The sequence below is a fragment of the Solea solea genome, chromosome 13 (genome assembly GCF_958295425.1).
Source record: "Solea solea chromosome 13, fSolSol10.1, whole genome shotgun sequence".
Lineage (NCBI taxonomy): Eukaryota > Metazoa > Chordata > Actinopteri > Pleuronectiformes > Soleidae > Solea > Solea solea.
The window spans coordinates 11,554,339-11,570,856 of record NC_081146.1 but is presented as its reverse complement, the minus strand read 5'-3'; the positions used below and the strand labels follow the sequence as shown (position 1 = coordinate 11,570,856).

The following is a 16,518-nucleotide window of genomic DNA, read 5'->3' as shown; positions in this document are numbered from 1 at the left end:
TCAACAAGAGCAAACATCTTGTAGAACATAGGGTTGTGTCAGGACCATTTCAGGCAGCAAATGACAAATATTGAGGGAGTTTTGGAAATGATTTGAACTCATTTATTTATTTCACAGTAACCATTCGGATCAATCTAATCTGTTTTTGTTTCTCCGAGATAGGGAAGGGTGAATGAAGAAGGCAGTAATGATTTTGTTCATAATGCCTTTCCAGTATTTTTGCAAATATTTTTACTGGGATCTTTGCAGTTCAAGGTCAGTGCTTTTAATCACACCTAAATCTAAATTTATTTTATTGGTAAATAAAACACATAATATAATAATACACACATATATATACACCCATGTGACCTGACTGTTGGTCATTTTTGACACCTGGGTCTTTAGAGACGCCCTCTGTGTTTGAAAAAGCTCTACTTTCAAACTTTGATGTATAGTTTGGCTGTAAATATCTGGGTATATAGTCATTAACTGCTATTGACATGTGTGTTTCCTTTTCGATAACCCTAACAGACAATAATGGAGATTGTGGCACACCCATAACGTCTGAGTCTAATACATCTACCTCTCAGCATATAAGGTATGCTTGTCATGCAGACACATTCTTCTGCACAAGGTCATCATCCTGCAAGCCCAACTTGTTCATTAAAACAGCAAGAGAACTGAAGATGATCAATAGCTACCAGACGTCTCCAATCTAATTCAAAATGAAAGAAGAAAGTGATGAAAATGGTCCATTCTAACCACATTCTGTCGTCCTTTTTTTTTTCCAAGACAATTTTCTATTTCATGGGAACGGCAGTGTCTAATTTCTCCTGGGAGTCACAAGCTGCTGCTATCTCAGCTGTGTTTACTAATCTTCCCTCGACACCAATTTCTCAGCCCAACAAAGTTAATACTGGTCCAATGTAAATAGCCTTATCTCATAAACTCTTGTTATCCCCCACCTTGGCTGCCCGATGTGATATATGTTTAGAAGTCAACACGAGGGATTAAGGTATAGAGAAGGGGGAAAAGGATATAAAACATTTCCTGAGCCAGTTTCTATCTACATTGAATAAGACAGTGGAAATGTCACAGTGTACATGACAAAGGAGCACTCCTGTCGCTGTGCAACAACAACAATCAGATTTAGAACATGAGTATGACATTACATTTTCTAATGTGGGACTGGAGGTTGAACGTATAATAAATTCAAGTGAATTTGTCTCCTGGTTTTCCAAATTGACTGATTGAGAGTTGATGCCTCTTTATGCCTGCCTTCTCCTCATGTGCCAATGACAGTATCTGGCTGAGTCCACCTTCGCTACACTGTTCCACTAAAAGCCGTGAATTGCTGTAAATGCCACAGCAGCGAGTTTTAATTAAACCCATAGGGAAAAGTTTTAATTATCCCATCTCCTGCCGTGAACTGGCTGGTGGCTGCGAGCGGATAGTTACTTGAATGCTGATGATTTGGAGGTGAATGAGGTGTGGTTTAAGTATTTAGGATTAAATTTGGGAAGTATGGAATACTTTTGGATGGACGCCTGCAGACAAGAGGGAATTGTAGTGATAAAAATGTATCCTCTTTTCTTTCTTTTTTTTTTTAAATAACAGCATTCTTCCTCGCAGGAATTTTTCAACCATTTTGACTATTTAATTCAAATCTTTCCAAAGGGAAGACTTTCCCCCAGTGTCCTATAATTATTGCATTTTTAATGATCCACAGCATCTGACTGTATCCTCTCTTGTCACTGTTACATCTGTTCATCTCTGCTCATCTGTCTGCATATCTGCCACTGAACAGTCTCTTCTGCGATCAAATGACGTCTGCTCCTTCTTTCAAGCTGCTAAGTGCTGAGCTATTAAACAATTAACAATTCTTACACTGCTGTTAAATTGAAAAATCTCTCTCTTTCTCTTCCTCTCTATGTTCAGCATTAGTGTCCGTTCTGTGGAAGGGACTAAAAGACTATTATCTGTGGTCTTTTTAGTATGTTTTCATTCTGGATGTAGGTTTTAACAAGAGGAACAGGGCAAAATGGTAGTTGTTGAATTTCCAGTTTGGTGAAGCTAAGTAAACAAGATGGAGAACAGCAGGGCACCATTTTGGTGTGATTATTCAACACCGGGTCAAGACTGTGGCTGCAGTTCAGTTTTTATAAAATGATAGATTGTAAACATTAGTGGTGTGTGTGGCATCAACAATCAGAAATTGCAATTGCATACTGACTGATTTGCGAATTCTATGTATATCATTTATCTTTTCTTTTTCTTGTATGCGAGTATATTTGAACGCTATCAGTGTTAATAACATGTAAGGTGTAATTTATAATCTCCCTAAAAGCTTTGTTATGGATGACTTGGATGATAACCATATCATTTAAAACATTTATTGGAATGTTGCATGTCTTTATTATAGAAGTCGTGCAGCCGAAGCCCACTGCTGAAACAGCACTCTCTGTCAGATCCCTGTAGGTATTTGTTAATGTAGAGATGGAGGAGCGCCTCATAAACTATGCATGCCATCTCCCTCTGGCAAACACACCAGTAGAGAGGATGATGGCAAGAAAATGCTGGTTTCCATTAGTCCTGTGAGGATGGTTAACATAAAATTATCCTTGGGGTTAGCGGGAAGCAGACAAAACCGGGGTGAGTGCTTCATTAAAGCTGATGCATAATGGGCGCCGGACATGTATAAACACAGAATTACACATAGCCTCACTTTCCTGATATATCAGCCATACACAAACAAAAGTACATTTATTCCCCCAGAGGTCATTTCAAAAGGACCAGAGGCACACACTTAACTCCTGACGTACCGCTAACAATAACCTCTGATCTCGTGCACCATACATTTTTGACTTGATGTTATTCAGTGTAAGATTTACAAGAATACATTACAAGCTTCTGGCCACCTCTACAAAAGTCTGCATGTCGACAATCTAACAACACGAAATGGCTGCAGCCACAAAGTACAAGTTAAAGACCTGTGAGAGGGACAAACACTCACCCCGCAGGAGGTCAGAGCTGGCATAAGGAGACGCGTACGTGCGATACAACAGCCAGTCGAAGTCATCCTCCTCCCCTTGGGTGAAGTCACAAAGATTGGGGTCGGAATCCTCTTCGAATGTGCAGCCAGCAGCTGGAAAAAGAATAAACAGGGATTCATTAACACACGACAGACGCAGCATTTATTGTTTCATAAATCACAGATAACAAATACTTCATTTACTATTTTAAAAATACTTAAATACTTGAAAAATTCTTTCTCAATCCTGCTCCTGGGGACCCACTGCCCTTTATGTGTTCGATGTTTCCCTGCTCCAACACACCTGATTCAAATGCACACTTGTACTGGAATATATACTTGACCCACTATGTTATATTTTAAATGTATATGCTCACTGTAGGGTAAAAGTCATTATTCATTGATTGTTTTGTAATGATTTACTTCCATATATGAAATTCAGCTGCAGCGTAATTTGCAATCTATCTATCTGTAAATAAAAATCATCCTTCTCTTATAACAGAATTTAAGTGTTGTACAATTTCATATGAGCTTTATCGCTTTTAGAAATATCCGTCTATGAGAAACACTGGAGGGGGGAAAAAAAACCGATTAGAAATCCAAGACAAACCAATCTTACAGCTAACCACAATGAAATGTGCAACGCAGCCACACTCACCACTCCTCTACCCTGTGAGGTTAAAACAGTGACCTGTGTTTGATCACTTCCTTTAGTCTTTAGTCTCAATAGCAAGGACAAACATCTGAATAATCAACAGAAATCTGTAGCTTCTAGTTCTGTCAGCAGTGACGAGGTACTAACGAATCCTGTCCCTATCAGTCTGGTTTGAGTGGTCAAACGAAGGCTGAATGCCAGCTCAGGGGTTTGTGCGCTAAAATGCACAAAAGGAAATGTGTTAACATAATGCACACATTCTGTCTAACCAACATGTCAAGCAATGACCAAAATAATTATTTCACTCTCTCACAAAGAAAGACAATTACTTACCCCTGTATCTGAGGAGAATTACCCCACCCATAAAACATTTACAAACAAGACTACACATCCCAGAGCCCACTCACAAAGGCATACACAAATAATCATAACATTTGGAGAGAATGGACACCCTGGGGAATCCAGTGATTATCATAATACCTCCAAACCTGCTATTCCAGGAGCCAAAAAACTAATTTTTTCAAATTATATTTAATAGCTTTGGCTTTAATGGCTCTTGGGTCCTGAATAATGTGCTACAGTCATTGCTCTCTGCATCTGTTGCCATATTTCACATTAGTTCATCCGTGTAAGAATTGCAGCCTGGCAGTGGGCAGTTTGAACAGCCCAGTCATAAGACCAGAGCCTGTGTCAGTAATAACGGAAGCAGGACAGCATGAGATGCAACGTGCTAATGATTGGAATAACCATAAGCAGGTCCTGAAGGTGACCCTGCAGCCCAGAGCTTTACCGCTGCTCAATCTTGTCTCTCATCTCCCATTAAACAAATACTCTCAATATGACAAGCTGCAGTAAGCATTAATAGTTCTCATTTAATCCGTTCATTATCAATTATTGACAGTTTATTGTGTTATTGTGATTAGGGTTGAATTTTGTTGGGTAGTTTTAGTACCAATGCAACCCATGTGGGTTTCACTATCAAATTTACCAATAAAAAAGATTTTAGATTTAGGTGTGATTAAAAGCACTGACCTTGCACTGCAAAGATCGCAGTTTACATGTCTCTGCTGTCATTTCCTGTCACCCTTCCTTTTAATCTTTATCCAAATAAATGCATACAGTATTCCAAAACATACTTAACGTACACTCACGGCTCTGTGAGGATGCACTTATAAAGTAAAGGTAGGACAAATCTGCCACTGTTTATGCTGCTGTAGGTGTAGTTAATGAACACTATGCACATTGTAAAGGTGAGGATATGAACTGAAGTATTGGACAAATTGGGGGCGGTGTTGACATTTCACTTAGACCAGAAATACTTTTAGGTATTGTTTGGCGTTCAAGAGAAACTTGAATTTGATCTTTATTATCACAGACACTGTATTATTATAGCTCCAAGGTGCTGAAGTTCCTTTAGATGCTGTATTTAAGGCAACACGAGTGCCCTACAGCCTGTCTTTTACATCACTTTTACGCCTCCAGTGATTATATGTTAAGCCGTGTACATCTAACCATCATGCAAGCCCAATCTAATGGGTGATAGCAGGAGCTAACCAGCATGAGAGAGGGGGAGGGTCTCTTCCTCTAGGTCTGATTTATTGCCCCGTGCTGGGCTGTTACAGCACAGATCTGCTGCTGAGGCCAGAGGTTAATTGTCCCACACTAGGGTCTATTTCTAATATAACAGCTAGAGATATGGGCCCCTGACACATCCAAATGCTGGTACTATATTATTCCCCGCTGCTTGGGTAAATGAAGCCTGCAGACCCCCTCCCATACAGAAGTGTCATCATGTAGGAGGAGCAAGCTGCGATCGGAGGCCAGCAACTGCCCCTGAATGTCATCGCCTCAGAATACACCGGGACAGATCCAGCTCATCTATCATAACTCCCTCCACAACTACCCAGCTCTTCCAGGAGAGCCAATGAGTGTGAAGTGTGTCAGTGGCCATTTTTTTACCTGATTAATAACGGCATAATTTAGTGCACTGACCAGTGCAAAGTCAAGACACGCGGCCCTGATTTTGTGGCTCAGTTCCAAGCACTTCTCGCTCAATTTGTTCTGTGGTTCATGCTAGAGCTCAACAATTTATAATAAATATCTAACTGCGATTATTGTTGACGGTAATTGCGATTGCGATATGATTCGTAATTTTCATTTGAATAACACATTTTAAAGTGATTACTGTGTGATACACGTGCAGATCTATGAGAAACAAAGATGTTTTCTTCAGTCAGGACGATATTTAATCTAAAATGGTAATTAAACAAACATTTTGGCTTTAAGAAATATTGCACCTCCTGCAATTTGAAAATTGCAGTTCCCCGTATTGCCAATTTGATAAAAGTTTGATTAATTGTTCAGCCTTGGTTCATGCTCTTCTTAAATTAAACCAGTCATTATCCATTTTACCTGGTTCTAATTAATTTCATAACAGTGCAATATAAACATAGTTAATAAATATCACTACTTTCTCACCGGAGAAATAGTATAGCAAAACACAGTGCCTACATTGATCATGACCTGTGAGACTTATTTTTCATCACAATCAGTTTAATTGGACTTTAAGTCTTGTCCCAGCAAGTACTAGTGGGGAATCAAATTATTGAATGAAATGTGCCATTTACAATACATACAATACATGAGTGAACAAAATTGAGGTGATGATTTTTATGATGGGATTGTTGTCACCTTGTTTTAACACGATGACGCCAACACATCAAATAAATTACAATATGACCTCTGTTACTCTAAGTGAATCAAAATAAAAGTGGAGGTAAAGAGCAACGCTCTGTCAAAGGACCCAACTTCTGAGGAGTAGTTCCTCTTTAATTTCATGGGGCCATTTGGAAAAAGATGGCAACCTGTTTACCAGACACTCCAATTTGCTGCCACTTTTGTGGTGATCCATAAAAGTGTTCCCTTGTTTTATGTGTGCAGTTAATCATGACTGCAAGTCTCGCTCTGTGTTCATATCAATAGTTTATGTCACATGTAGCCCTTCACATTATATTTGTTGTTTACTTGCCTATAATCCTGAGTCTATCTTGCTACCTAATTAGAGTGTCAGCAATGCACAGTGAACAGTGTCAAAGTCTATGTTTATCCCCTTTATTTGCATATGTTTTAAGCATAAGAACGTTGGCCTCAGCTTATTTGAGGTGCAACTTTCCACTTGAATGAGTCACAAAACAGCAAAACAGGGAGAGGATACATTTTAAGTAGTTGCCAGGTGCTATAGTGTCACCAACAGAAAAGTAAGTTGTTGTTTTTTTCATTTTTAATCTCATTTAATTCATCATATGTCATATTTTCTTTGGAATTGCTGCATTTTGTTTTGGCATTTTGGCATTGCATATGAAAAGTTCACCCTTAGTCAGAATAAAATAGGAGAAAAAAGTCAGATAAAATGCAGAAGCAAGAGTGATGAGCGCACACAGCTGGGTACTTGTGTGGCCTTGAAAATGAAATCTCCCAGCTCTTATTGTCTGACAGTGATCCAAACACTCCGAAAACACTGCCAATTTCAAGACACAGACCAAAACACTTATAACCGCAGCCTCTCATTTATAACAAAAATAGTCAAAGCTGATATGTGGGCTCAGAGAACCCATTCAAAACCCTTGCTTTAATGTCAACTCCCAACCCCTGCCCTTAATTATCTGGCAGTCAGGATAGATAATGAACACCCGAACCTGTGAAGTCATCTGGGAAATGCAGTGCAATGATGAGGCATGGATACTTGTCATATCATTGTCAACAAATGGGAACCGAACCATGCGAGGAAGACAGCTCATACCTGAGAGCTTCTGCGCTCCAAGCAGAGAGCTTCCACTGAGTCGGGGGTGACTGAGTTTCTGGCTACTGGAGATCCAGGTGGGAATAGGTGAGTAATAGTGGAGGCAGTTTGAAGGAGCTGAGTGCTTGATTTGCATTGCAGTGAGTGTGGCCCGATGCATCAACAGGAGAAACGTATATTTATTCTCTACAGAGGCTCCCCACAGCACTCCCCGGGCTGCCTCTGAAAGCCATCCATCCCCACACCTGAATACGCAATAGAATCATCTCTCTGCCTCCCCGGGCATTAATAACTCAACCTTGGTGTCTGGATAGGCCTCCTCACACAAAGAGGGCCAGGAAACAGATTGAGATAAGAAAGGATTCGGTCAACAGGTACACCACAAGTGCCGAGCTTCAAATATGCTGAAGAACAGAAGAGAATTATTTGGACCCTTTATTCCCAAGCTCTAAGTAAAAGGACATAAAGATCCAATATCACTCAATAACGTCAGCCAGGCAACACAGTAGCTGATATAACAAGAAAATGCAGTGCAGATATGCCAAATTGTAAAGTTTTAAGTAATGTCAAATTTTACATCTTGTTGTTTTGCCACTTTCAGACATGGATTAAACTCTGGAGATTCTACAGAGATTGTCCATAGGGGCTGTATGAGTGAAATGTCTGCAGACGCTGCTCTGGAGATCCTCTCAAAGATTCTCCTGAGCAACTGTAAAGTCAAACTTTCAGTTTATGTTCACAAGTGAGCTCATGTGAGCGTGCAGCAGGAGAAACTCGGGAGAAACCACAGTGAGTGAGTATTGCCTCCTGCTTCCTGCATGCTCAAGCTATATATATATAGCTATATATCGGCCGACATAGGGCTAAAGGCAGGGTACACCCTGGACAGGTCACCAGACCATCACAGGGCCACATAGAGGCAAACAACCATTCACTCTCACACCTCTGGAGATTCTGACACCAAAAACAAAACTACCCAAATAATACCATTAGGAGCTGAATTACTAATGCATATATAAGTTCAGTCAGACACAAGGGATAGGCCAAGATGGAGGCAGATGATCCGCTGTAACAACTCCAAGCCGAAAGAAGATATAAATCGGACCAGGCACTCAGCACATGCTCCACACTTTCCACCTCCAGCTACAGTTGTAGCACGACTTATTGTGTCTGTGCATGGAAATGTACAGTTTCCCTCTGCACCACAGTCAAATGTGAATGGAAAATTTCAGGGAATGTCCAGGTCGAAACACTACCTGACGTTCATGTCAGTAAAATAAAGCACTAAGGGCTACTGTAGAAAGGTGAAAAATAATGTGAGTAAAGATTGTAAATTCTTAATAAAGAGATGTGTTTTTTTTTTTTTAGAAAATTAAGTCTGAAGGAAATATGTTTCCATTTTCTGACCTCCATCCCTGCTCCAGTTAATAATTTCTCTGCCACCTCCTCAAAGGATAAGAAAAAAAATTTGAATTTCACCATCTGAGGGTGAACAATTACACAAGGTGTCCTACAGCTGTTTGCATGCTGCAATGTATTGTTATATTAATTGTGCTTTAAAAGACATTTCACTCTCAATGGTGGGTTGGTAATTAAGGCATCTCAGATGTCAGAAAAACAAAAGTAAAAACATTTCTCTTCTTACATCAGCACAGTGTGTTTGTGCTATTCTGAGGGCAACACAAAAACAAAAGAAAAAAAAACAAACCAGAAAGCTTAGAGAAAAGCAATTTGAGTTTCAGTCTCCATGTTTCTCCTTTCCCTGAGGGAACAAACATAAATTATTCCACTTCCCAGTTCCTATGGGTTTAGGGTAGGGGGTAGGAGAGCTAAGTTCACAGTGATGATAAGGATTTTTAATTAGAGGTTTATTTTCTGTTTCAAAATGTTGGGTTGGTTTGCTGTGCCACTTGTCTCCATTTTGCATTTCCCTTTACCGCCATAAATAAAAAATAAAAAATAAACACGTGGGATGCAGGAGGCGTGTGGTAGCAAATATGAAATGAAAGATTTCTCTAATTAGGTGAAGAAAATCTGTCATGGCTGGTTACTCACTTTTCTAACATCTGTTTTATTTTAGGCTAAACGTAGGGAACTGCTTTGCAAATCAAGTCCAAGTGGGAATAATAACAAGCATGTTAATTGTGTGCAATTTTTGTGACCATGCAATTACTTTTCAAACTTTGCATTCAGCCAACACTGGCATTGTTTATCATTGTGTGATGCTTGAATAATCTATTAATTAATGGTTTATTAATTAATCAACTGGTTTTCTGGGCTTCTGGCCTTCGCACATCAACAGTGACACATATACAGTAAATGTGTCTGAGGGAACATGTCTTAGACACCCCAGAATGTGTTTAGTTATGGTAACAGACACACACATGCACACGGCTGCGCCGCTCCCTCTTTTGCTCAATATGATCACAAACACACTCTTGGAGCAGTCATTCAAGCTCATATATATATATAAAAATACAAAAAATTTTGGTCATATTGTCCAGAAGTACTTGGTCCATAAAAATAAAAGCCTCAGTATCACTGTGAATAAAGATGTGTGAATAGAATATATGGCCTTTCATCGCTAAGATGTAAAGTGTTAGGGTTGTCATAAGTCTTGATAGAAATAAAAACAATTTGGTCACTATTTTCAATAAAGTTGGATTTAAAAAATAACACAAGCCAACACATGTAAAAGCATAAGCCACATTCATTTAATTAATATCAGGTTACGTTATAGGTGCATCTGACGTGAAATGAAAACATGATGTCATGTGACAGTTTTATCACTCAGTAAAATAGATTAATACTGTGACACTGCTCACTCACAAAATTGAGGTGTTTAACTTTGGTGCTAATACATTGTGATGCAAACCTAATGATTTATAATCCATTATGAATGGTATTATTAGTACATTCTCCACACTACAGTACTATGTCATCCAAAGGTGCTTCAGAGATGATTGTGTGTCAAACAAAAGTCAATTAACTGTGAATCACTCGCATGCATATGAGAATCTCTAGGTCCTCAGAACAAGCTGCAATAACCACAAAATACTACTATGCTGACTTCTGCTGACATCCTGCTTTAGTGATGCATCTTGTGTCATTTTTCACCATCATATGAGCAAAGAACGCAAGGGGTTCCTTTAAAGGTCATGAGCAACCTGCTCGGATTAAATGTCCACAATTATTTATTGTAAAGAAACAATTTCCCACACAAACATAAACTTTACAATCTCATTTCCTAGCTACCCCCAATTGACCTGAGCCACTTGCATGCAAACTCTGATGAGCTTAACTCCCTTTGACAGTGCATCCAAATCAAACTGCCCGTAGCATCCACGATCACTGGGGGGAAAAATGCAAGACAAAAAAAAAAAAAACCTGGTGTCTATCAAGTCAATTAAAACACTATACCCAGCGGCAGCATTACCTCTCAGTTGCCTGTCAATTCCACTGACACAAAGACAGCCAATTGCTCTTTCCACAACCTGTAGCCTTTCAATTCTCATAACTCGCATACAGGATCACGCGAAAAGGGAGGTGAGTGGGAGCGGATCATCCTAGTGAGTATCTGAGTTCATTTTATATGCCTTTTTACCCTCTTACTCATTCATATTCAACCTGCCGTTCCTGTTGTGTATGCAGCGAAAGATGTCTGTGCGTGCTTTCATTCTTTTTTTCTGTGCACATTTCACATCAGTGAAGAGAAGACAAAGGGCATATGATTTATCCTTTCAAACAGTCAAATGCTATTCTTTCAATGATATTAAAAGTGCCTTTATATTTATACAAGGTTCAATCTTTTCCCTGCTTTAATATCCTTTCCAAAATGCCAGGGAAAACAATAATAAAGCTGCATTCTTTGTTAAAGTGAAGCAACCCACAAAAACATTTTCTCTCTAAGATTTCAGTTTAGATTGCTAAACGATCATTTTCACACAAAAAAGGAACATTACAGTGACATTGAGCTGGCATTCATGGACCTCTATAACTTGTGAAAGGTTTAACAGGACCTGTTTTAACCCACGGCTATGCCGATCTAATGTCAACTGTTGGAGCAACCGCCCATCAGTGTCAATCAATGTCTCCTACGTTAATGAAAGCAGGAAATCTGCATAATAGCAAATGTCAAACGTTGTTGATTGGTGAGTCAGGAACGTGCATCGGATTAACTTCATGTTAATGCTACACAAACATACATTTCATATCTAATATATGATTGTTTCATAAGCAGCAGCCTTAACCGGTGTGTCAAAAAGTGAAAAAAATAAGAAACGATGATCATTTCAGAGCCGGCAATCACCTACTGTACTAATGGTGCACATGGGTGCACAAAGTGGTGTAGCTGCCATGTTCTTGTTCCTTGATAGGATTGTGATCACTGAGCTGTGAGACATTTCAGGAGAGAGACATCACGATGAAATCATCCCAGAGAAAGACGCTCTTATCTGAGTCACTAAAGACAATGTTGGAATATGTCAGTGTCTGAGAAATAGTGCTGGGTGGTATACCAGTTCATACCGAAAACCAGTATTTGCTTTTTTTTTTAAATCATATGATTTTTTCATATACTGCAGGACCGGTATATGAAACACGAAGAAAACCCCAAAACTGGACAGCAAGTCATTAAAGGACTTCAGTCGGACGCATTCTCTGACCACTGGTGTCCACCACGGTGGTTGAGAAAAACCGCCCCTTGAGGCACCCAAAACCATGAGACCACAGCATGCAGCTCCAACTTCAGCAATGGAAGCTTTAAACATCAACCATTCAGTTTTTATGTCCCCAGCCTCCACAGGGATGCCAGAGAAACTCCTTTAAAGGTGCAAGTTGAAGGTTTCTTGGAGAGGGGCCTCCCCTGCACGTTCCCAGTCTACCCGTACTACTTGATTGGGCTCATCAGGTCTGTCCAGGGGTTTCCCCTGCCACCTTACCCAGCTCACCAGAGGATTGTGACCAGTTCCTGCTCCGAGTGTCCAAAAAATACAGCCTTAAGCCAGACGATACAATCACAAAATCAATCATTGACCTTCGGCCTAGGGTGCACTGGTACCAAGTACACTAGTGAGCATCCCTGTGCAAAAACAAGGTGTTCATTATAGACAAACTGTGGCTAGTAGAGAAGTCTAATAATAGAACGGTATCATCAGTTCCTGTCAAAAAAGGCATGCTGGAACTCTTGATAGAGCGGTGTACTCAGTAACTGTCCTACGAGGTAACTCCTGAAAAACGATGTCCATTTGAAGGACAAAATCAACAAACACAACACTAAACAAAGGAACAGTCAAAAGGAACACACCAACACTATCAAGTTTTGACAAAGAAAAAATCTAACTCAACTCAAGAAACTCAAAATTTCCTTCTGTCCTTCCACTATCCACATGCTCAGTCACCATTTCTCTGCCACCAGCCAGCCAACAATGCCCACCTCACCATCTACTTCTATCCAGACAGCGCTTATGAGCACATGGTCTTCTGTTGACATACTTCCTGGTGCAGCTGCCACCTGCTCAGCCATGTGGTGTCTCACTGTGGCTGGAGCCAAGTGGTCAGATGATGTGCTGATGTCTGAGTGTGCATGTGACTGTGAGCCCCTGCTTCTGTCTATAAACATTCATTCATGTGTGTGACATATGCTGCTACTGCTGCTGCTGCTACTACTGAGTCCTCTGAGTGACAGTGAAGGCAGGCCGTCATTCAAACAAAGATGGGCACGTGGAGATATCGGAGTAGACACCACGCCATCAAACACCACACTCAACCAGAGAAGAGATGACCACAGACAAGTCAAATGAGCCCCAAACCTAATTGTCACAGCACATAAACCATTTCCTCTTCTGCTCATTCCGCTATGACTAAAAGGTGAAGCAAAGGAAGCAATTAAACTGATGTCAAGTCAAAGAGAGTTCTGCTAAATGCCACTGCCTACATAAGTGGCTTTAAACTGTTACTGGTTTAAAGTTTGGCCGCCTGACCTGCCCTGAACTGATCCTTCTCAGGGTTTTTTGTAGAAAAAATGAATAAACGGGCAGCACTGATAGCAAGGGAGGTGGTGGTGGGGGATTATGATTAATGATCAGTCGCTTTATTTTTAAAAGTAAAATAAATTGTATTCAGGATCAGATCAGACGCGAAGGGTTCGTCTGCAAGACATAACACAGAGTCGGAACTTAAAGAGTATATACTTGTGATCATGAGGCACCTATGTAATATATTGTCTTGTGAGAAATTAGTCATTTAGAATTTAAAAATCTGCTTTATGTATCAAGACAGGATATATAGTTTAGCAGCGACGTTGTCTGAGGTGAACAGCTCCACTTATGTGGGCGCTCATTGCTCGGAGTGACCGGCACAGAGCGGCGTTACCTCGCACAATTATCCACTGGCTCAGGAACAGATTTATCGGCAATTAATCGACTAATTAGATACGATTTTTCGAATAGTGTTTTTGCATGAAATGTCCATCCCTATAGTGAAAAGAGGGGATTAGATTAGTTAAGGTTAGAATTAGGGGATATTAGTGTTTCCTTTGAAGGTAATACTCTTCCCCTCTAGTATTTACTTTAAAGATGAGAGAGTAAGTTTAAATCGCAAAGACCACAATATTTCAAGGTCTTTGTCACAACTGACGACCTTCCTTGATCAAAGTGTACAATATCTGCAGATCATATCACGTGTTGTACGTGTAGTACAGCAGGGGTAAAAAACATTATGAACAATGAATAATGGACTAAAAAATGATGTGATAAATGTAATAAATAGCATCCAGTACTAAATTGGCATTTAGGTAAAGGCTCACAAAAAAATGAAGAGGGCACAGTGCCCCCTGTTACCCGGTTTAGAAAAAAAAAACCTGCTGCTGCACTGTAGTGTTGATGTCTGTAAAACTAGAGTGAAAGACTAGACTTTGTTGATTCAGCCAGTCCTAAGGAATGTGAAAAATCCGAGTAAACCTCAGTAATGGCCACGTGCAGCCCACTGATACTCCACATCAATTGTGGTTTGAATTGTTCAGTCACTGTGACTTCCATATACACAAAAACAATACCTGTAGCTGATTTGTATGTGTACGTTCAAACATAATAATAAAGACAAGTGTTTTCTACCAGTCTCACAGGAACTAATCAGTGATCGTCGGACAGAGTGTTGGACACTATGAAGAGAGAGGGGGAGAGGAGAGGATTAGGTTGCAGAATACTGGCCGGGTGCATTAGCGAAAAAGATGAGGACAAGACCGTGTTCCAAAAAATATTAGGCCAAGTGAAACAAAAAGCCTTGCTGAAACTAATTAGCCATGGTTCAGTCTCGGCACTTTGAAGACAGACTCACTGCTCTCCGTGTGGAAAATACCATCTTAAACAAATCTACATTTCCAGTCTGTCCCTGCGGTTTGAAGTCACACACATCAGACATTCCCAAACACCATAAATATCCAATTCACACCAGCAGCAAGAGGCATGAACAAGGAAAATATTTTTAGAATCTGATACAGGAAAACTGCAGGCAAATACCAGCAGCAGTAATGTGATAATTTGAGAAGTATGAGATGACTGCAATTTTGGCTTTTTATAAGCGTGCTGTAAGGTCACGTTACAGTGGTCAGTGAGAGGAAAATATCATATGGAGTGGCACTGTCTGCTGGACCTCAGCCTAAACAGGAGGAGACAGTGTGTGAGGTTAGAGGACCTGGGGAAAGCAGAGATCTGCCAAGGCTCACTGTTAGAAAGCTAATCTGATGACTGGTCCATTGTGTGGAGAGGTGAGAGGTGAACAATTGGCTCAAGTTCAACCCAGGAAGCACCTCTGCTTCAGCACAGCTGCAGTGACTGAGCCAAAATTTCCACTGAGTCATACAAACAAGTCAGCGATGACCTTTCAATCATACTCTCCGTCTCCCTGCAGATCCTCTCCCTTTCTGTGAGTGACTCTGGGCTTCAAGAATGAGCCTTAACCAAGAAAACACAATTCAAGCGATCCACCTTAAGCTTCAATCACTGTCCCCATGTCAGCCACAATAAGTTCCTCATGTGTACAGAAGGAAAACACAAGGCACCACCACACATTAAACTGTGCACAAAATCATCATGGTCATGCTTACTGTTCACCGACTGTCGCAGACATCAGTGCTTTTTACACTCTCGTTCATGGTATTATGAAAGTGTGAGCTCCTATAGCGCTGACTCTGAATGACAGCAGCAGCTGTCTTATTTTGAAGAAGTGACACAGGTGTCTGGAGATAAAATTATTTGATGATTTTGCAACTTCTTTTATTTATTTCGCTGAATAATACAATGTAAAAATGTTGTTCCTTCTCTTTTGTCGACAGTAAAAAAGTGTTAAGGGGGGAAAAAAAAAATTCTACAAACGATAATAAATACAACACAAAATCCCTTTAAGAATATGATTCCTTTAGAACTTGGAAAGCACTGGTCCCTTTACAGTCACTATCTTCCAGAAACTCTCTAAATCTGCTGTTGAAGACAATTTATGAGATACAAGACAAAAATCGGAGGAAATGTGCATAATAAGGAATTTCTGCTCACAGACGTACGGCATAGGCTTGTAAGATGGTGAGCGAGGGGTTCATTTATTATATAGGACTGCTGGGCACTAGAATAACAGCTGTGCAAACGACTGTGGACTCGGACTGCACATCTAAATGGCCCTAAATATGTTCCCTCTTTGAGACACGCGGTGTGATCCGTCTCTTCTTGAAGTTTGTTATTGGTTCATGTTTTTCGTTTCTTTCCAATTTCAATACACATTAAAAACACAAGCTCCATCATGTGTATTAACACATTGGAGCAACAAGCAATTCTTAGTCATTTCCAAAAAATCTTGTAACCCAAAAAAAAGGAGGAGAAAGCCATGTGTAAGAGTATACAAAGCCCTCACATGTATCTGCACCCTGCGGTGCCTCACTTGTAAATCTGACCCAGATGGTCAGCGTTTGAAGACCCCACAGGCAACTTTAATCTCCTCTTCAGATTCAGCCACAGTTGTGAGACTCATGCGGGGAGAACTGAGGGTCATGCAGCCACAGAT

At 40.2% G+C, this 16,518-nt stretch overlaps 1 protein-coding gene across 6 annotated transcripts in view; it reads right to left on the bottom strand.

The window, feature by feature from the left end:
• ptprub (protein tyrosine phosphatase receptor type Ub) overlaps positions 1-16,518 on the bottom strand; it is a 152,950-nt gene that overhangs the window by 104,326 nt on the left and 32,106 nt on the right. For all 6 annotated transcript variants that reach the window (XM_058647567.1, XM_058647571.1, XM_058647569.1 and 3 more), the window contains exon 2: positions 2,996-3,127. In XM_058647567.1, the coding sequence (XP_058503550.1) occupies positions 2,996-3,127 (132 nt within the window). The remainder of the gene's footprint in view (positions 1-2,995; positions 3,128-16,518) is intronic.